The 23,003-nt window shown below is 41.0% G+C and overlaps 1 protein-coding gene across 2 annotated transcripts in view; it reads left to right on the forward strand.

The window, feature by feature from the left end:
• The window catches only part of adcy2a (adenylate cyclase 2a), a 178,219-nt gene that overhangs the window by 20,529 nt on the left and 134,687 nt on the right, over positions 1-23,003 (forward strand). For both annotated transcript variants that reach the window (XM_059567336.1, XM_059567337.1), the window contains exon 2: positions 16,634-16,831. In XM_059567336.1, the coding sequence (XP_059423319.1) occupies positions 16,634-16,831 (198 nt within the window). The remainder of the gene's footprint in view (positions 1-16,633; positions 16,832-23,003) is intronic.

Below are 23,003 nucleotides of genomic sequence, written 5' to 3' on the forward strand. Positions count from 1 at the left end.
TAAGCATCGCAGAGGTATTGAATCTCACAGGAGAGGCAAGCTCAATTTTACAAACCTCGGGCGAGGGGAGCATCACCTGAGGCAACATATACAAGAAGACTTCTGTAACTGCCACCTCCACTTCCCGCTAGATGCGACAGCACCCCTAAGCGGCCAAGAGACCCCTCGGGGTGACCTGGCCGGACACCCATGAAATTCCCTGCAGTGCTGTGCCAGGCCTGATGATCAAGGAGGCTCCCTCAGAAACCTGTGATCTCAGCCGCCTAATACCGGAACATGAAGCCGGATGGCTGGTGACGGCGAGTGTTTAGTAAACACTGTAACTGAGCACTGCAAAGGAAACTCAAAGAGTTTATTAGTAGACACGTAACCACCAGCAATTAAATACACATAAGTATATACAGAGAGGGTTACATTTACTCACCCACTCTCCTGCGCTGGAGCCCCGCTCAAGGGGCGCCTCCTTTTAGTCTGGACCATCAGTCAGGTGGTTGCTATGAACATAGAACCATAAAAACATTATAGGTCCAGCATAGGAGACTATTATGCGAGAGGTTTCCACCTAACCTCGATCAGGTGGAGAACTGGTGGTTACAGGGGAATTAGGAAGGGGAGGATAAAAGCAGAAGTTAACCCTCTGAAGCCGATTAACGCATATACGCGTTATGAGGCTATTTTCTCCTGATAACCTCTTAGACTCGAGAGGGTTAAAAATCCCCAAAGGGAACGAGTAGATACCTCGGTATCACTCCGATTCGGACGAGAACACTGCCTTGTCTAGATCATACCCCTTAGGTTCTGCTTACCTCCTCGTGACCCACAATTCCTCTAACCCCTGTCCGCAGGTGGGGGAGGAGCGTGAGTTGCGACACTAGCTTTCTGTGCCCGTCTTTGATCCTCAGATCGAGACAGGCCAGGACCCCTATGTTGTTCGGGCTCAGACCTGGACCTTCGTGGAACGAAGGATCTGAAAGCAGCAGAGTGCGCCTTCGTCTCCCTTAACTTCTCAAATCGCCGTCTCAACAGAAATACCGAAAAGTTCAGAAGGTGAAACCTGATCATCGAGAAGAAAGCATTTTCTTTCCTCCCGATTTCTGCCAGGTTCATCCACAGATGTCTCTCCGCTGCCCATGGTGGAGGCGGCCTGCTTGGTAGCACGGAGAAAGATCCGTGGTGCGGCGCAGCTCAGCTACCAGATCAGAAAAAGGCCCCTGCCTCTATCCAGGTCTCTTAGCAGATCAGTCTGATATGCTTGAAGCACCAGCATTATGCTGTAATAAAGTCACAGCCTGACCTGCAACTGCGTATGCCTTGCCATTTAAGCGAGATGATTTTCTGAAGTGGCTTAAATGGCAAGGAGGGAGACTAAGAGAGGATGTTTCCCCTGCAGAAAGAAAACATTTTCACAGATAAAAATTATTTATAAATTATTTATAATTTTTTTTGCTCTTTCTACAGGGGGCATTCCCTCATAGCCGTTTGGTGCATCACCTCCATGTTGGCAGATTACTTTAATGCCGAAACCGATGGATGCGAGAAGAAAACGGCATCTTTCATTTCTTTTTAAACTCTGTATGGAGATCATGCAGAAATAAAAGGCTCACCTGAGCTGGAGGGTTATGGTCAAAAGGTAATTTTTGCTCAATAACCTCAACAGCTCTACATACGCAGGGCAGGAGAATTGAGAAGGCTCAGCCTCAGCTTTTTCACCATCCTCAAATATCTCCTGCTTTTCCTGGGTAAAAACCCAACAGAGCACTAACCTCAGTATCAGAAAGTGTTAAAGAGATAGCATCATCCTCCCGTGGCTCTCTTTCGTCCGCCACCCCCCCCCTCCCTTTTTTTTTTAGGAGCGAGAAAGGGAAAGTCCCTCTTTAAACCATTCAGACAGATCCACCTGTATTCTCATGAGCTCATTCACTTCCACGTCTAAACGCGGATAGATCCTGAACCGCAAGTTGGTGTTTTTTCAATGTATGCTACAGACACGGGTCACGACGAGGTGTTCCCCAAAGCGGCCCCTAGAGGACGCAGTTCGAAGTTCCCTCGAAAGGGAACTGATCTTATCGAGAGTAGTTCATTCTGTGCTCAAAATAGGAGGCGTCGAGCCATCCTGTAAAGTGAGTGAGACCTCAGACCACCTTGGCAATTGATGTAAGCTACCGATGTCAGTTGATATGCAAGCATCCCCCGCTTCAGTTTGGACGCTAGATTGCCCTTCAACAGAGCTCTCCAATCTGAGTTGGAAACATCTGTTGTATTTACTTTCCTCTTGGAGGTCAGTCCCAACTGCATGCCTGCCTGAGACAGGCAAGAAGCTATCGAAGACACAGTAGCTTTGACACATCGATGGTTTACCTTGATATATGGGGTGGTGTTAGCGCAGTGGATAAGACGCATGCCTGTGGTGTGGGAGACCCGGGTTCGAATCCACTGTGAACCGCCAGTGTGTCCCTGAGCAAGACACTTAACCCCTAGTTGCTCCAGAGGCGTGCGACCTCTGACATATATAGCAATTGTAAGTCGCTTTGGATAAAAGCGTCAGCTAAATGTAAATGTATGTATGTATGTATATAAAGCAGGCCCAGGCACCAAGTGTGGGACAGGACTCAGGCTTTGAGCCAATATTGGAAAGGCCACATGTGAAGCAGGTTTAAAGAGATTGCAGAATGAATGGAGAGATGGTGAGCAAGCACAAGCTTTCTTCGAGGGAGTTCCGGCCTCAGTGTGAACTGATCCCTTCCTTTTTCTCTCCAAAATGCTTTGCTAGACTGAATGCTCTCATAGCGATAGCAGCTAGCAACACACACCAGCTCTGCTACCCACACACAAATACAAAGCTGTAAGCTTTAAGAATCATTCGTGACAGCATTCTACTCCGATTCGCCTAGCAGGATTGAGCTGCTTGACGGAAGTGATGTGACATACAGCCAAGTATGGTGACCCATAATCAGAATTCATGCTCTGCATTTAACCCATCTAAAGTGCACACACACACACCATGAACACACACCCGGAGCAGTAGGCAGCCATTCATGCTGCAGCACCCATGGAGCATTTGGGGGTTTGGTGCCTTGTTCAAGGGCACCTCAGTCGTGGTATTGCCAGCCCATAACTCGAACCCACAACCTTAGGGTTAGGAGTCAAACTCTCTAACCATTATGCGACGACTTCCCCACAACTTGCTGTAACAAGGGGCACTGATCCTCGTGTAAAACACACCAGCAGTTCAAAGTGCTAAATGTACATTAAAAAGCAAAACATAAAAAATAAGCAGTTATGACCAGCAATACTGTTTTGAGCAACTAGAGTAGAGCTAAATACATGTATTTATTAAACATCCATAAGCTGTTTAAACAATGTGATGAAGTGAAGTGAAGTGAAGTGACATTCAGCCAAGTATGGTGACCCATACTCAGAATTTGTGCTCTGCATTTAACCCATCCGAAATGCACACACACAGAGCAGTGAACACACACACACACACACTGTGAGCACACACCCGGAGCAGTGGGCAGCCATTTATGCTGCGGCGCCCGGGGAGCAGTTGGGGGTTCAGTGCCTTGCTCAAGGGCACCTAAGTCGTGGTATTGAAGGCATTAAACAATTAAACAATGGCATTACATATGAATATTATCTTTCTGGCCACCAAATGCCCCTAATTTGCCTCTTTGTACTGGAATTTAAAAACATTTTCTCTATTTTAACCCTAAATACTAAACTAATTATAATATAAATAATAAGCATATTAGAAAATGCTATATTTTAAATGGTCATTCATGGATTATAATTATTGCACATATTATTTAGTACCAAAATATCTTCAAATGAACTAAACAGAACTGAGATAAAATGTAGTAGTTATTTTATTGGTTAAAAGTTACACTTAAGGTGTTTGGTCACATTTTACTGCCAAGGAGTATGAGAACATAATGCTGTTTCATTCCCCAGAATAAAATGCTATTGTAAAGCATAGTCAGCATAGTTATCCATGCACAATCAATGCACATTGTGTTAATAATTGCTAGAAATCGCTGCAAATATAGTGAATCGCTCTCTGTCCCGATTATTCCTATTAAAACCATAGATTGATTCAAACATATTGACAGGGCAAGTTGTTTAGTACTATTGATAGCTCCATGAACCATGTGACCGCATGGCAGTGAGATCAAAGCATGTCTCAACTGTTTCTCAGCTGCTCTTATACAGCGATATTACTCTGCAATATGCAATAGGACATTCATATGAAAGCTGTTGCATTATTTGTCTACCAGATAATAACTGAATGACAAGATGAATGCAGTGTCTTAAAACCCCCGGCTCTGCTCTCTCATATCTGCCTAACAAGTGCACAAGTGAATTTTGCAACAGGAATACCGCAAAATGAGTAGCAAAAGTCAAAACCCTAGGATTTGAACTTGTACTTCCAGATCTGAGAGTTTGTAAGTGCCGACTTGATGTTGGGCAGCGAAACTGAAGTGCAAAAGTAAATATGTTGTAAACATTTGTGTGTGTCACTTAATTTGTGTGAATGTCATCTTACACATTTGTAACTATCTGCAACTTTCAATTCAAAACACGGGTGTTTTGATCATTGTCAGTGTGTACAAATTGAAAGATTCAGATTTTCACATCAGAGCTGATTAAAAATTTCAACTTACAATTAAAGCTGCAAGCAGCGATGAAAGGGCCCTCGCACCCGGGCTCACCACCACCAGATATCGCCCATAGGAGGAACAGTGAATGTTGGGCCATATGCTTATAAAGTTGTATGAATGAGTTACAACAACTTCCTGTTTCATAGTATTAATATCATCATTTAGCACATAGTAAGTGTTGCTAGAATGTTTGAAAATATTTCTAGCATGATTAGCACACAATGGCATATTTTACTATGTTGCAAAGTGCATAAAAGTGTTAAACATGACACTTCCTGTTGCCAGCAGGTGGCGCTATGACTATAACCGAATATGGGCATGTTGATTTATTTAGGACAGGACCCTTGTCAAACGTGTGAAGTTTGGGGCAGATCGGACATTGGTTGCCTGAGTTACAGCAACTTCCTTTTTCACTGATTAGTAGCATGTTTTAGCACTTAGCTAAGTGTTGCTAGCATGTTTTAGTATGCTTTTAGAATGTTGCCAGTCTATTTAACACTTGTTGATGCTTTTTATTATTTTGCAAGGAGTCCATAACAGTTTTAAAAATGCCACTTCCTGTTGCCAGCAGGTGGCACTATCATCGAATACGGGCATGTTGATGTGTTCAGGACAGGACTCTTATCAAACGTGTTGAATTTGGGGCAGATTGGACACTGTATGCCTGAATTACAGTAACTTCCTAATTTACTGCAGTAATATGATGCTTTAACATTTAGCTAAGTGTTGCTAACATGTTTTAGTATATTTCTAGCATGCTGCCAGTGTATTTATCACTTGATGGCACTTTTTAATATGTTGCTAGGAGTCCATAACAGTGTTACACATTACACTTCCGGTTACCAGCAGGTGGCGCTATCATCGAATATGGGCATGTTGATTTTGTTCAGAAGAGGACTCTTATTATTATTTTTTTTCAATTTGGGGCAGATTGGACACTATATGCCTGAATTACAGTAACTTCCTGTTTCACTGCATTAATATGATGCTTTAGCATTTAGATAAGTGCTGCTAGCATGTTTTAGTATGTTTCTAGCATGTTGACAGAATATTTAGCACTTGTTTATGCTTTTTAATATGTTGCTAGGAGTCCATAAAAGTGTTACACATGACACTTCCTGTTACCAACAGGTGGTGCTATGACTATGACCGAATACAGTTTTGATGTACTCTGCTTGACTGAAACCTGGCTAAAACCAAATGATTATTTTGGTCTAAATGAGTCTACTCCACCGAACTACTGTTATAAGCATGAGCCCCGTCAGACTGGTCGTGGCGGAGGTGTTGCAACAATATATAGTGATATTCTCAATGTTACCCAGAAAACAGAATACAGGTTTAACTCTTTTGAAATACTTCTGCTAAATGTTACACTGTCAGACATGCAAAAGAAATCTAATGTATCTCTTGCTCTGGCTACTGTGTATAGACCACCAAGGCCGTATACAGAATTCCTAAAAGAATTTGCAGATTTCCTCTCAGACCTTCTAGTTACAGTTGATAAGGCGCTAATCATGGGAGATTTTAATATTCACGTTGATAATACAAATGATACATTAGGACTTGCGTTTACTGACCTAATAAACTCCTTTGGAGTCAAGCAAAATGTCACCGGGCCCACTCATCGTTTTAATCATACACTAGATCTAATTATATCGCATGGAATCGATCTTACTGCTATAGATATTGTACCCCAAAGTGATGATATTACAGACCATTTCCTTGTATCGTGCATGCTGCGTATAACTGATATTAACTATATGTCTCAGCGATACCGTCTGGGCAGAACTATTGTTCCAGCCACCAAAGAAAGATTCGTAAATAACCTGCCTGATCTATCTCAACTGCTATTTGTACCCAAAAATACACATGAGTTAGATGAAATTACTGACAACATGGGCACTATTTTCTCTAATACATTAGAAGCTGTTGCCCCCATCAAATTGAAAAAGGTTTGAGAAAAACGTACCGTGCCATGGTATAACAGTAATACTCACTCTCTCAAGAAAGTAACTCGTAGTCTTGAACGCAAATGGAGAAAAACTAACTTGGAAGATTTTAGAATTGCATGGAAAAACAGTATGTCCAGCTATAGACAGGCTCTAAAAACTGCTAGGGCAGAGCATATCCACAAACTCATTGAAAATAACCAAAACAATCCAAGGTTTTTATTTAGCACAGTGGCTAAATTAACAAATTACCAGAGGCCACCTGATTCAAATATTCCACCAACATTAAATAGTAATGACTTTATGAATTTCTTCACTGATAAAATAGATAACATTAGAAATACAATAGCGAATGTAGATTCTACAGCGTCTAACACTTCAGTTTCATCCATCGCACCCAAAGATAAACTGCAGTGCTTTACAAATATAGGACAGGAAGAGCTAAATAAACTTATCACTGTATCTAAACCAACAACATGTTTAGTAGATCCTGTACCCACTAAATTACTAAAAGAGCTGTTACCTGTAGCCGAAGAACCGCTTCTCAACATAATTAACTCGTCGTTATCTTTAGGTCACGTCCCAAAACCATTCAAGCTGGTGGTTATCAAGAAAGAGAAGTGAGAAGAAATGAAGTGAAGTGACATTCAGCCAAGTATGGTGACCCATACTCAGAATTTGTGCTCTGCATTTAACCCATCCGAAATGCACACACACAGAGCAGTGAACACACACACACACTGTGAGCACACACCCGGAGCAGTGGGCAGCCATTTATACTGCGGCGCCCAGGGAGCAGTTGGGGGTTCAGTGCCTTGCTCAAGGGCACGTAAGTCGTGGTATTGAAGGTGGAGAGAGAACTGTACATGCACTCCCCCCACCCACAATTCCTGCCGGCCCGGGACTCGAACTCACAACCTTTCGATTGGGAGTCCAACTCTCTAACCATTAGGCCACGACTTCCCCACATCAAGCCTCTTATTAAGAAACCAAAACTAGATCCTAGTGTACTGGCAAATTATAGGCCTATTTCAAATCTTCCATTTATGTCTAAAATTTTAGAAAAAGTTGTGTCTGCTCAATTGAGCACCTTCCTGCATAAAAATGATCTGTATGAAGAATTTCAGTCAGGTTTTAGGCCCCACCATAGCACAGAAACTGCACTTGTTAAAATTACAAATGACCTGCTCCTTGCGTCAGATCAAGGCTGCATCTCATTTCTAGTCTTACTTGATTTTAGTGCTGCGTTCGACACCATAGATCATGACATACTCATAGATCGATTACAAAACTATACAGGTATTCAAGGGCAGGCTCTAAGATGGTTTAGATCCTACCTGTCCGATCGCTACCATTTTGTTTACTTAAATGGGGTGTCATCTCATTTATCATCAGTAAAATATGGAGTGCCACAAGGATCCGTCCTAGGTCCCCTTCTATTTTCAATATACATGTTGCCCCTTGGTAATATTATTAGAAAATACGGAATTAGCTTCCACTGTTATGCTGATGATACTCAGCTATATATCTCAACGAGACCAGATGAAACTTCCCAATGATCTAAGCTAACAGAGTGTGTTAAAAATGTAAAAGATTGGATGACAAATAATTTTCTCCAATTAAATTCGGATAAGACAGAGATATTAATTATTGGACCAAAAAAAAAACCCACAGAATCTTGTAGATTACAATCTGCAGCTAGACGGATGAACTGTTACTTCCTCTACAGTCAGAAATCTGGGTGTTATATTAGACAGCAATTTGTCTTTTGAAAATCATATTTCCAATGTTACAAAAACTGCATTCTTCCATCTTAGAAACATTGCCAAGCTACGAAACATGTTATCTGTTTCTGATGCAGAAAAGCTAGTTCATGCATTCATGACCTCTAGACTGGACTATTGTAATGCACTTCTAGGTGGTTGTCCTGCTTCGTCAATAAACAAGCTACAGGTAGTCCAAAATGCAGCAGCTAGAGTCCTTACGAGGTCAAGAAAATATGATCATATTACCCCAATTTTACAGTCTCTGCACTGGCTACCTATTAAGTTCCGTATCAGTTACAAATTATCATTACTTACCTATAAGGCCCTAAATGGTTTAGCTCCTGCGTACCTAACTAGCCTTCTACCACGCTACAACCCATCACGCTCCCTAAGGTCACAAAACGCTGGACTTTTGGTAGTTCCTAGGATAGCAAAGTCCACTAAAGGAGGTAGAGCTTTCTCACATTTGGCTCCCAAACTCTGGAATAGCCTTCCTGATAATGTTTGGGGTTCAGACACACTCTCTCTGTTTAAATCTAGATTAAAAACACATCTCTTTCGCCAAGCATACGAATAATGTATCTTTTACATTGTGAGTGTAGTTGCATCTGATCAAATGTGCATTCTTATTCTTTAGCTTGGGTTAAACTAATTTTACTTTGTTGGATCAGCAGCTATGCTAAAGTTGTCTCTATTTTGTTTCTATGTTTTGCCACGGGATTTACATCCTGTGGTAACTAGGATTTACACAAGCTCCAGTCTGGATCCAGAACAACTGAGAAAAGATGATGCTGACCCTCAGAGGACCCCAGATGATCCTAACCTTGAATCAACAAACAGAACTAACAATTATTGCTACATGTGTGACTGCATCATATAATAACTATTAATTAATAATATTGATAGTTCATCGTCTAGCTGACTACGTCTTGTATTATTATTATTTTTTTTTATTTTTTCTAAAATCCTGTCAAACGTGCACAAACTACTAGCTACTACTAAATATTGTAGAAACATAATTTTCTGTAAAGTTGCTTTGTAACGATTTGTATTGTAAAAAGCGCTATACAAATAAACTTGAATTGAATTGAATTGAATACGGGCATGTTGATGTGTTCAGTACAGGACTCTTGTCAAATGTGTGAAGTTTGGGGCAGATCGGATGTTGCTAGCCTGAGTTACAGCAACTTCCTTATTCAATGCAATAGTTGCATGCTTTAACACTTAGCTAAGTGTTGCTAGCATGTTTTAGTATGCTTCTAGAATTTTGCCAACCTATTTAACACTTGTTGATGCTTTTTATTATTTTGTAAGGAGTCCATAACAGTTTTAAACTGTTAAAAAAACTGGGGTCACTTCATCTACAGCGACATCGTTGACTTGATTGCAAATAAATGTACAGATACTATTTAACTCAACAGAGATGACATCACTGAATTCAATGATGAACTGCCTTTAACTATCATTTTGCATTATTGACACACTGTTTTCCTAATGAATGTTGTTCAGTTGCTTTGACGCAATGTATTTTGTTTAAAGCGCTATATAAATAAAGGTGACTTGACTTAAACATGCCACTTCCTGTTGCCAGCAGGTGGCACTATCATCGAATATGGGCATGTTGATGTGTTCAGGAGAGGACTCTTATTAAATTCGTTCAATTTGGGGCAAATTAGGCACTATATGCACTATTCTAATTCTATTCTTTAAAAAAATCGAACTACCTTTCTAATCTTTTTGTATTCTATTTTCTTTTAATTTATTATGCAATTGTATGTGTGTGTGTGTGCGTGTGTGTGCGTGTGTGTGTGTGTATGTGAAAAGATCTCTAACACTAGCTTGCTCTATTCTTTTTTTATTCTATCAGTTTTCTTTTTTTCTTTTTCTTTTTTTTTCTTTTTTTTATTATATTATTTAAAATCCCATGCTACGTGTACTGTGTTAACCTAACTGAGACTTGTTATAGCACTTATATATCATTGCTCTTTTTATTGTTTTTGATTGCTTCCACTGTCCTCATCTGTAAGTCGCTTTGGATAAAAGCATCTGCTGAATGAATAAATGTAAAAAATGTAAATATGCCTGAATTACAGTAACTTCCTGTTTCACTGCATTAAGATGATGCTTTAGCATTTAGCTAAGTGCTGCTAGCATGTTTTAGTATGTTTCTAGCATGTTGACGGTATATTTAGCACTTGCTGACGCCTTTTAATATGTTGCTAGGAGTCCATAACAGTGTTACACATGACACTTCCTGTTACCAGTAGATGGTGCTATGGCTATAACCAAATACGGGCTTGTTGATGTGTTTAGAACAGGACTTTTGTCAAACGTGTGAAGTTTGGGGCAAATCGGACGTTGCTAGCCTGAGTTACAGCAACTTCCTCATTCAATGCAATAGTTGCATGCTTTAACACTTAGCTAAGTGTTGCTAGCATGTTTTATTATGCTTCTAGATTTTTTTCCAGCCTATTTAACACTTTTTGACACATTAATTTGTCCCTAGGAGTCATAACAGTGTTAACCTTGTCACTTCCTGTTACCAGCAGGTGGCGCTATGACTATAACTGAATTTTGTCATGGGTGTTTGTTCGGAACACCTATCACATGTGTAAGGTTTGGGGAAGATCGGACATTGCTTGCCTTAGTTACAGCAACTTCAAGTTTCATGGCGGAACATCAAACTTTGTCAGGCCGCCAGGGACACACCCCGTGAAGAAAACTCAAAACCTTCGCAATTTAACATCACAAAGGTCTTATGATGACCGTCACTAAATTTGAAGACAATCCGATTAAAACTGTACGAGGAGTTTGTCAAAGTAAGAGGCATGGAAATGGCAAAAACTGCACAAAAATCGTACAGGAAATTCAAAATAATTTCCTTCCTGTTGGGTTTTGGATTTTGTACCAGAAACTTTTTTGTAGATAATGGTGTGCTACATGTGTGTACCGATTTTCCTGCATGTACGTGAAACGTAGCTCGATGCGCACTCCTTTGAAATATAACAGGTGGCGCTATCGAGCCATTTTGCCACACCCACTTCTGAAACCTATGTCAGATGTAAATTTTCGCCAATCCTGATGCGTGTGCAAAGTTTCGTGAGTTTTGGAGCATGTTTAGGCCTTCAAAAATGCGATTCATTTCGGAGAAGAAGAAGAAGAAGAAGAAGAAGAAGAAGAAGAAGAAGAAGAAGAAGAAGAAGAAGAAATGGATCAATTCCAGTAGGGTCCTCGCAGTGCAGTGCTCAGGCCCTAGATATGAATATTAATATGACAAGTTCTTACATTCAGATCAACAAGCTCTCGAGTTTTGCTACTGTTTTACCTTCATACACTTGTACGGTGGTGAGATGCAGGCTGAACTTCTTCCTTCAGCTTCTTGTTTGGGTGTTAGCAAAGTGATGTATCTTGTAGCTGAAGGAGAAGATTCTGATGAAATAGCACTGCGAGCCAACTTATATAGGGGTTGGCTCTGCCATTTCTGTCAGGCTAAAGTACCATTGCTTTGTTCAGCTACACAAACGTGATGAAATCAGGCTTCAGTATAGAGTAAAACAAGAGTTTTCCACATACACAATGTGAGAGAACATTTGAAAGGGAACAAATATTTTTAGAAAATACACAATATTAAATACATTTTATTAAACAGTAATTGTGACATTGGTTATGTAGGTTATGGTAGTAGATTATGCTCTTTCGGCTAAAGGTTGTATGCTTGCCTTCCAGTGGCTTTGATATCGACAATCCAGCTACAGTATCACAGTTGCTCAGCTGAATAAAAAGCAGAAACTTATGAAATAAATTACATGATTTGCGATAAATCAAAATCATAGTTAATTGTATTTAGCTAATTTTGCTGAGAAAAACTACCAAATGAAGATAATTCAAATCATTAGATTATTGTGTCAGACGATAGCATTGAGTATTATTTTTGTGACACATCAGAAGGTCCAGATCCATTTACAGCTTTATTGCGAATGTTCAGACAATACAGGGTCAGAAACTGGCAAGGCTGAACAATGGAGACAAGGCTTAGACAGAACCTTAACCAGGCGAGAGATCAGGGATCAACAAACACGGTTAATAACGCTCAGAAAAGACAGCCGGGCAAATCAAGAGTTCGCAGTGACTGAGCATTTGGTGACTGCTAATATGTGTGTGTGGGCGTGTAAATGAGAAGCAGGTGTAGAGAGTGATGAGGTGTGATTGTAGTGAGGTGTGGTGTGAGTGATCAGTCCCAGATATGAGGGATGATGGTAAAGCCGAGTTCAGACTGCACGCTTTTCAAAGAAGTCGGGTCACTGTTCTTTTCACACTGCATGACTATCTTGGCCAGCATTCAGTCACTGCTGTGTACACACTGCACAATGGATCGGCGGCAGAAGGTTTCACACAGCATGACTTTACAATAGGAAGAATCGCCGACAACTCTGTCTGGCATGCAAACTATGTTTCACAACCAAACACACACAAGATGTGACAAGGAAACAACGCGATATCACACGTGCAATACCATAGTTTTCACGTGATAGCTCAGATGAAACTTCAAACAGACACGGGTGCTCCTGCCAAATTTATACTAATTTATCTTCCATTTCATGGGTCCAAATAGACAGAGAAGAAAGCCTTTTTCTGAAATGAAGCCATGCTTGCTGATATTGTGGTCTATAACTCCTCCCCGAACTCCCCGCTGGTCTGTATCTTGCTCTCTCATTGGCTGTCGGTCATTGCCGATGTAGTTTTCAGTCAGAACACTTTAAAGGCAGCATGATTTTGAATCGCCGACAGGTCCAGATATTTAGCATGCCAAATATCTCACGGGCATCGGCGACTTGTCAGCAATTCTCTCAGATCGTGTCTTTGCTCATTCACACTGCGTGATTGTCACTCGCATGAACGAGCTCAGATTTGCCTGTGATTTCGGGCATTTGTTGGTGATTTCTCAAAACCTGTCGGCGAGCCAAAAACTGGGCTAAAATCGTGCAGTCTGAACGTGGCTTAATTGGAATCCAAATCAGAGTTCATTAATATTTAGAGGATGGTTCCCTCTGGTGGTGAGGAGGAGGTGGTACGGGAACTTCCTCTGTAACAGAAAGTTACTTTTTCTAATCCATGGCTACTCCCTCCTGACTGATAATGTACCGGAGGAAAGAACTGCTGGTTTCATGGAACTCACATTTCTCAGCCTTGGCGTAGAGTTGATACTGGATAAGGCATTTCAGCACTGACCTCACATAGTGGACATGTTCCTCCAGAGAACTTGAATAGATCAGGATGTCGTCTATGTATACAATTACCCCTGATTACCTCTGTCGAGCATGTCCCGGATTATGTTATTCATTAAGGATTTTAAAACTGATGGACTGTTTGCTAGGCCGAAGAGCATAACCTAGTACTTGTAGTGCCCACTAGTGGTGGAGAAAGCAGTCTTCCATTAGTTTCCCTCATGGATTCGAATCAGGTTGTAAGCGTTAAGTAAATCCAACTTGGTGTAGTATTTGGCCCGGCGAAGCTGTTCTAGTGCAGCTGGAACTAGGGGCAATGGGTAATGGAACTTAATGGTGATATCACTGAGGCCCCGGTAATCAATACATGGCCGTAACCTCCATCCTTCTTAACAAAGAAAAACCCAGCTGAGGCAGGAGAAGTGGAGGGCTGGAAAAAATCCCTTGGAGAATTTTTCTTAATGTAAAGCTTCATGGCTTTGGATTCAGGTTGAGATAACGTGAATATCCGGCCTTTAGGAAGAGTGGTGTTGGGCATCTCACTCTTGACAGGCAACGTTCTTGACACGTGGCGCCCCATTGATTGATCTGTCCTTCCCTCCAAGAGATGAGTGGATTGTGTGTCCGTAACCATGGTAGTACAAGGATCATGGTATGATTGGGTGAGAGGATGACACAGAATCGAATGAGTTCTGAGTGCAGGGTTCCAAAGTGCAGTTTGACCTCCTCGTTGACGCTGAGAATTCTTCCCTCTCAGTCTTCTGGTACTGGATGATGGTCGAACTGGGCAGGAGATTTTCAGGTGACCCGACTGACCACAGTAGAGACACAGCTGATTCTGCAGACGGCATTCTTGTTCTTCAGGTGTGAGGTGAGTGTATCCCAATTGCATGGGTTCAGCTCCGCTGATGGCTCCATTGGCAGAACGAGGCATGTTTCGAGCTGAACATTGAGAACGGATCAAACTGTCAATTTTTAATGGCAAGATCGAAGAACTCACTCAGACTCCTTCCTTCAACTCAGCAGGCAAATTCTGACTGAAGTTCTACATTCAATCCTCTCTGAAACAAGACCTTTAATGGGTCCTCAACCCACACAGTCTGGGCCGCAAGTGTATGGCATGAAAGAGCGTACTCAGCTGCTGACCTCCTTCCCTGAGTCAGGTTTAATAACCGGTCTCCCTCGCCTCTCCCCTCAGCCGGGTGTTTGAAAACCTTGCGGAAAGTTTGCAGAAAGGCTTCGAAGGTGGTGAAGGATGAACTGTTAGTCTTCCATACAGCGGTAGCCCAATCCAATGCTCTCCCTGCCAGCAGTGAACAAACGAAAGCAATGCAGCTGGAATCTGTGGGGTATAGCAATGGTTGCTGGTTGACGAAGAGTGAACACTGAAGTAAGAAGCCCTTGCATTTAGCAGGTTCTCCATCGAATCTCTCAGGGAAAGTGAGTCATGGGCTGACTGGGGGTGTTGGAACTGGGAGTGGGTTGCTTGGAACAGGTGGTGACACTGAGGCTTTGCAATGCTCTGACCAGATCCTCAGTTAATGTGGTGAGCTGGTTTAATTGATGTTGGTGCAGGGAGAGCTGAGACGCCTCCTCTGTAACAGTTATAGACATGACTTCATATTCAGATGTTCATGTATTGTTATTTTATTCCCATACAATAAATCCTAATAAATAATAAATGTATTCATTAAGGACAGGGATAGGCAAGTTCAGTCCTAAAGAGTTAGCTCCAACCCTGAAAAAAAAACCTCACCTGCCTTGGGCCTTAGCCTGAATTCGAAATCGCCCCCTATACCTTCATTCACTACTCCCCACATTAGACCACTAATACAGTTCACTTGAAGGAGTGAATGAAAAAAAGTGAGTGAATTCAGGCTTTTGGCACTTCCCTTCTTCACTTTTCCCATGGCACCTTTTGTAAAGGAATGTAACCCCAGTGTCCTGGCTAAACTGCCGCCACTGACCCCTGTCAATTATGGCTTCCTAATCCCCATCTACTTGATTGGCTCTGTGACACTCTCTCATCTCCACCTGTAGCAGATGTATGGTGAGTGCACTGGTGCCGTTATACTGTAGCTGCCTTTGCATCATTCAGGTGGATGCTGAACACTGGTGGTGGTTGAGGAAAGATACCCGCCCCCCCCCCCCCCCCCGGCCACATGATTGTAAAGCACTTTGGGTGTACAGCAATACTCAGTAAAATGTGCTATATAAATGCGTCCTTCATTTATTCATTCATAGTTTGTACTTGCTGTTTAATAATCATTTGAAACTTGCAAACTGGCAGCTCCAGTAGTAAAATTGAAGGATTTAGACTCTGTCATGGAAATCATGTGTAAACACTAATTAAGTAATTTAACAATCAACTGACACTTAATTTATACTTATTGTATTATGCTGTACGCCAAGGACGAGGGATTTGTACAATGAATAGATGGATTATTTAGCTCTGGGCGCCATCTTCTGGCAAATCATGGCAAAATCAAACAAAAAATCACACCTGTAAAATCAAACCAAAGCCTTTAGGATTATAAAATTACTGTCATGTGTGTTTGATTTGAGATGGAACTTAGAAATGTTGAAACCTGATTTAGGCGATCCTTTTATCCAAAGCAAATTACTTTTGACAATAAAACAAGCTAAAGCAGTTAATTCAGGGGAGACCAATGAATTAGTAATTCTGTACACACAAAATTTCTTTACCAACCAGTGTAGTGCAATGCTGAAGGGTTTGTGTAATGTAAATAATAAATAATAATTATATTCTTAATGTGTAATTATTTTGTGGTCCTTCACACATTACATTTGTTGTTATAACTACCATGCATAATAGTAGCAGGGCAATGTGTAACCAATAGAGAAACAAATTAACCTGCAAAGGTCAATGCTCAGTCCCCCAGTTTGACAAGTGTCTTTGGGTTCATTGGCAGTCACCAGTTTATCTGGTAAACTATTATCCAATGAATGTGATGCAGGTGCAGCTGGAAGGTGAAATTAAAGTTCTTCTTTGTAACACTGCAATCTCTCTGCAGGATATCGAGGATCACATCGCCTTTGTAATCACTGTCCCCACTGCGCTGGGTATTTTCCTCACTATCTTTGTTCTGGTCTGCATCGAGTCCATCTTCAAGAAGCTGCTCCAAGTTTTCTCCTTGGTGATCTGGGCCTGCCTGGTTGCCATGGGTTACCTCTTTATGTTTTTTGGAGGAATCATCTGTCCCTGGGATCAGGTAAGATTGAGTGCATTATCGGCTATTTAAGGTTGTTTTCAGTCATAGGCCTTTTACCTGATACATTTCAGATGATGTAATCTTGAGAATCAGTAGGAACGAGTAACATGAGAGTGACTGGAAGGAGAAATAACACAACACTTTAGTCAAAAAGGAAGGTGTATGCATACTGATGTATGGGACAGCCTCTGGTGAACAAATGGAATTATGGATCAGCGTCATCTTTACTAGGCAAATTGCCATTTGTCAAGTCAGCTGATTTCCTGGGATGTACAGAGATAATTTTATGAGAGCGCTCCATACCAGAATTAAGTGAAAAGACCAGAAAATTCTTATCAAAAATGAAAGAATTCCAGAAAGATAAAACAGTTATGTGGAGAACATGGATATAAAAATAATAACAACAATTATTATTATTTATTTGTTAAATTTCACATTAGGGATACTGTTTCACCCCAATATATGGAAAATCATGGAAGACTCTGAAACTGTGATCAGTAATACTGGCAAGTCAGTAATAAGTGATTTATTTATTTATTTATCTATCTACAACGTATCTATTTATTTATTTATTATTATTATTATTCAACTGAATCTATTCTGCTGTGTTTTAAATCAGTTCGAACGTAGATTTTCCAAACAATTATAACCCATCAGATGTAACCCGACTTGTCCAAATGCATTATACAGTTTAACCCTGTTCAGTGAATTATTATGTCAGGTGTAAAGATTTTACTTGACAAAAGCATTTTATAGTCTTCTACTATAAGATTCAAATTATCCTGCTCTCTTTTCCCTCATGTTGATTATATAAAGTAGCTATTCCCATTTATTCTTCAAGGAAAGAAAAAAAATTAATTAAAATAATTAAAATAAGCAAGTAAATAAATAAATGAACAAACATCTGCCATTATTTGTGTAAAACTGTATGAAAATATTTAAATGGAAAATAAAAGGAGCTAATGATTTGCTGTGTTAAAATAAGACTCAATGTGTCTCAATCGCTGACATATTGTATCTCTAGAGTAGATGACATATGGTGAAAGACAAACAAGGCTAATGTCAGACGTGTAAAGAGGGATGACTTCCTGTGTTAGTCAATATCTGTGCTTGGTTCCAGATTAAGGGCAGATATAGAAGTTCTCAATACATAGACCCAATTTTAATCTTCAATAAAGCAAAAGCTTCACTTTTTGCATAAAATATTTGAGCAAAATTGTGTCATATACACTAACCACTTTAGCTATCACTGATGTAGTGCTGTGAGTATGGAAAATTATTTATGCAATTTGGGCTTTTGATACCTAAGCAATGTTCACACTAATTTTCACACACTATATCTATAATGATAACTTGTATTGTTTTTTTGTTTGTTTTTTAAGAAAGATTTTGTTCCCAGCTGATGAATTATTAAAAACATTGACAGCTGATCAGTAACCACCTGGCAGTAAAGAGCTTGAGTATTTAAAGTGGAAGATGACATAACACACAATAAATAAAATGTTATCCTTCTTTGGTGCGGACACTAATATAGTTATATTATACCAATTAATTATAATTATGTTGCCCTTTACAGTATCTCCTAGCCAGATGTGACAGCCACATGCAGTAAAAGGTATCTCCTATGCCAGGGGTTTTTAAATCTGTTCTAGAGGACCCCCAACACTGCACATTTTGTATGTCTTTCTCATCTAACACACATGATTCAAACCATTAGTTCTTTAGTAAAGACTGCAAGCAAAGGCACTATAAGGCAAGCCTAAAACCTTTAGCAAAAAAAGCGTAACGGCTAATGCTAATGCTTCCTCTTTGACAGTACATGGGAAAGGAGACCAGATGTCATTTTTTAAATGGATGTTATTAATGAAGGAGAGGCTTCACTAAGTGGAATAAACAGTTTTTAAGAGTAAATGGTTTATCATTTAATGACAGCCTATTTGCTAATCTTCCACATGTTTTAGTCTAAACAATACTTTTGTATTTAACTATTTTTAGAGTTTACCATAAATAATAATAAAAGAAATGCTGTTTTATAAGAGAAGTCACTGCTGGGATATAGCTTATGGCACTTCCCATTCATTCCTATGGTATCTGTAAACAGCGACTGAGTGCCGTACAACTCTGACTGAAATTCAGTGATGTCAAAGGCTGTAATGTGATTGGTTATTAAAGGCACACGTGATCCAAGTTAGCTGTTATGCTTTCTCAAATAGTAAGTATACAGACCCTCTCATCTCCCTATATAAAGACAATCTCTGCTGCAAGACCTGAATTTGGTGTGTCTGATAAGGGAGACATACAAAATGTGCAGGGCTTTGTATGCGTGTCTCCGCTTAACTCTGCATACTTCAGAGAGCAAGCATTTCCAAGCCCATGTGCTTTATGATAGCAGTAACTGTCAAGGTCAAGTTTATTTATATAGCCCTTTAAAACAGCATAAATGCTGACCAAAGTGCTGCACAACATACCAAACAAAACATCCTCGTACAATACAATTTAAAGACTAATGATAAAATATGGAAAGAAACCAAAACAAAAGTAATAAAATTAAGAACGGAAACATCATGCAATTTAAAACAATATTTAAGACTAAAAAAATAGTAATATTAATTTAATAGTTAATATCAAATTACACATATGCCTGAGAAAAAAAAGAAGGTTTTAAGAGTAGATTTAAATGTAAAAAGAGTAGGGGAAAGTCTAATAGACAAAGGTAGGGAATTCCAGAGCTTAGGTCCAAGAACTGTGAATACTCTGTCACCTTTGGATTTAAGTAGAGATTTTGGAACATTTAATGTCATCTGACTGTAAAATTAATATTGTAATGGGCTATTTAAAAGAGCCTAATACAGTTAGTCTGAGCTTCTGTTTTAATTTATTTGCCTTTTATATTTTAGTGAATTTAACTGTTTAAAAAGCATTACTTTTGCTCTTAGATCGTAATATTGCAATGTATTAATGTAATGTGATTTCCCCCTTTTTAGCACATAATCTATACCATAGCCTTCATGGTTACATTCACTATATTAGTCTTCATAGATTGGCCTTGTTTCAATGGACAAAATTAGGCAGGATGCGAAATAAAAATAATAAGAATACAGAAATATTATATATATAAGTTTTTTGGTTCTTCCCAACTTAAGTTGCATCTGAAATGCCAAGAGTGATCGACCTATTAGAGCACTTTCTTCTTTTTGTAAGCTCTCTTCATCTCAAGTCAGATGTGTGAAGACAGGTCACTGAAAGGTCTTCTCTCTCACACAATTAAAATATCCATGGCACTAATGTTTGGTAACCGTGGTGTTAATGTTGCAGGGGGCATTTTGTTTCCCTGAAAACAAGATGAGACAAGCCCAAAGGCAGGTAATTAATTAGGTTCTTATGTATGTAGGTAACAATGAAAAACAATAAATTAAGCAATGATTAAAAAGGTTGCTTCTGAATGTGCATTCCACTTAATTTAGATTACAAAAATCATTAAGATGCTTGGATGCTCTTCTATCTCTATCTGTTTGAAAACATCTAGGTCATTAATGTTAGCATATGGTACTGCTAAAGCTGAGATGCATAGTAATTTCCCAGCCACATTACTTAACAAAGATGTTGCTTTAAAGATCAATGAAATGCCTTGATAAGCACAGTTTTCTTTCATGTATTTACATATTTCTAATTGAAACAGGAATTAACTTCAAAAGCTTTTTAAATAGCCAATCATATTAGGCATATGGTATTCTGATGGAGGGCATTTGACATTCTAAATCTAGAGAGCATTTGATTCGACTGAAATTTCCATATCCTTATTTTGAGATGTGTCATTAATTAGTTTTGGTCCATTTTTGTATGTTTACTTAATTTAAATTGGTCAATTGGAATAACCTACACCACATGGTTGTAAAGATAGCACTAAAGCTAAGAGTCATGATCTAAAAGCTTTATAACAAAGCTGCACACAAAATTTCGATATGGTTCTCTTGTTGTTCTGTGTAGCACCTCTAGTATGTGAAACAAGTTCCATTAAAAACAAAACAAAAACAACAACAATGGGCTTCCCGATGGGCAGCGCCCGCTGTTTGCCGCCGCGTCTTCCGAGTAAGTCGATCTCAGGGCCGCGTCGGGGGAAGAGGACACGCGCTCTCTGCTAGCTTCAGGCAGTGAGGGCTGGGCGAGCTCTGAGGATCTCGCGCCTTCTGCTCAGAAGCCCAGCAGACGAGCTGACATCGAGAAGGAGCCGGGGCGAGGGCTCACGCTGGCCGCGACGAGTCTCAGCCTCGAGTGGTCTGCACCAGCACCCCCCTCTCGTTCCCAGCTGGATGGTATTTTCCTTTCGGATGAGCGTACTTCTCAAAGCCCGCCTCATTTCTTCCTGAGCTTCACGAAGAGGTGGCAAAGGCTTGGAACGCTCCATATTCAGCGCGAACTCGTACGTCTGTCTCTCTAGCATTCTCCACACTGGATGATGCTAAAAACAGGAACTACCAGTCACTTCCGCCGTTGGAACAGGCGATAGCGACGCACCTTTGTCCGCCCTCTGCTGGACGGCGGACGAAAGCGGTGTTGCCATCTAAAGCCTGCTGCATGACGCTGCGTCTGCACTACTCACGATGGCTGCTTCATGGAAGTGCAGGTGTACGAGTTCCGTTGTGGCCGAGCTCTCACCCAAGCGCGCCGCTGTTTCAGTTCCAGGAATTGTGACTGGCTCAGCATTTTCTGCAACGCGCAAGCCTGCACAGTTGCCCGCTTGCCTGCACACAAAAGCCGTTATCACAACAGCTTTAGCAACGCAGCTCGAGACCCCCGGGCTCAGGTTATTGCCCTGACTGCCATGCCGGTGTCAGAAGACGATAGAGACTCAAGTCTTCTTTGCCCTGTCAGGGTTTTAAGAGCTTATGTGTCTCGCTCTGCTGCCTTTCGACAGACTGAGCAGCTGTTTGTCTCATTCAGTGGACGTTCCAAGGGAATGGCTGTTTCGAGACAGACTCTATCCAGATGGATAGTTGACGCCATAGCGTTAGCTTACGCTTCCAGGGGCCTTCAGTGCCCGCTGGGCGTCAGAGCACACTCCCCAAGGGGCGTTGCCTCATCGTGGGTGTGGTCTACTGGGATCTCCTTGCAGGATATATGTATGGCGGCAGGTTGGGCGTCGCCGTCTACATTTATCAGGTTCTATAACCTGGAGGTTCCCGCCTTGCAAGCAAGGCTGCTGTCGGTATAGTCGAATCAGGGCCCTGAAGGGAACTCGGAGTTCGTGAGCGTTATGCGCTGCCGACTGTTATATGGGCAGTATTGCGTAAGACCCGCATTGCCACGTTGGTCAGGCCTTGCCTCGGCTGTGTGATGTCATTTTGCCGCATCTACGGATGCTGCTAGATATGGGACGGAGGGCTTCCCCCCTTCCTGTCCTGGACTCTCTGTGAGTCCCTTTAGGTGACTGTGCACTGTAAATCCTGGGCGTTGCTTCAGGTTTATTGGTGTGTGATCCCTGCGCGCACGGCGTTTTATATAGGGTTCCCGTAGCGTCATAGCTAAGACGCAGTACGAGAGAGCTCTCGTAAGAGAACGTACTCGGTTACTAACGTAACCTCGGGTCTCTCTAGAAGAGCGAACGAGTACTGCGTTCTCTGCCGTGCGTACGATTCACTCTAGTTCGCTTCGGCGATGAAATAAATCAGGTGAGTCAGCCTTTTCGTGCTCCTTTTATAGGTTGGGCCACACCCGTTTCGGCGGGAAGTGGCAAGAAGGGCGCGAAGCCTGCGCTCGATAGGCTGTGCAGTTGCCACAGAACAAGCCAATGAGCGAAAGAGCCGTCTCGCCTATGGCTGTGTACTGCTGCAAATGCGCTTTACAAAAATACAAAATTAAGGATAATTTTTTGCTTCAGTATTTCGTGAAAAGAGACTTTTCCCGTAGCGTCTTAGCTAAGACGCAGTACTCGTTCGCTCTTCTAGAGAGAACCGAGGTTACGTTAGTAACCGAGTACGTTTCTGTACCTGGACACAAACTTGAATAAACTAAAACATTGAGTAAATAGCACAAATAAATATATAGAATGAACATACAAATTAAACAATTTCAAACAGGGCCCACTAGTACGTACAACCTGCACCGGGGCCCCTGCAAACCCTAGCTATGGCCCTGCATATGTAAAATTATTGTCAAAATTAGGGTTTAATTT

The sequence above is a fragment of the Carassius carassius genome, chromosome 15 (assembly GCF_963082965.1).
Source record: "Carassius carassius chromosome 15, fCarCar2.1, whole genome shotgun sequence".
NCBI classification, from domain to species: Eukaryota; Metazoa; Chordata; class Actinopteri; order Cypriniformes; family Cyprinidae; genus Carassius; species Carassius carassius.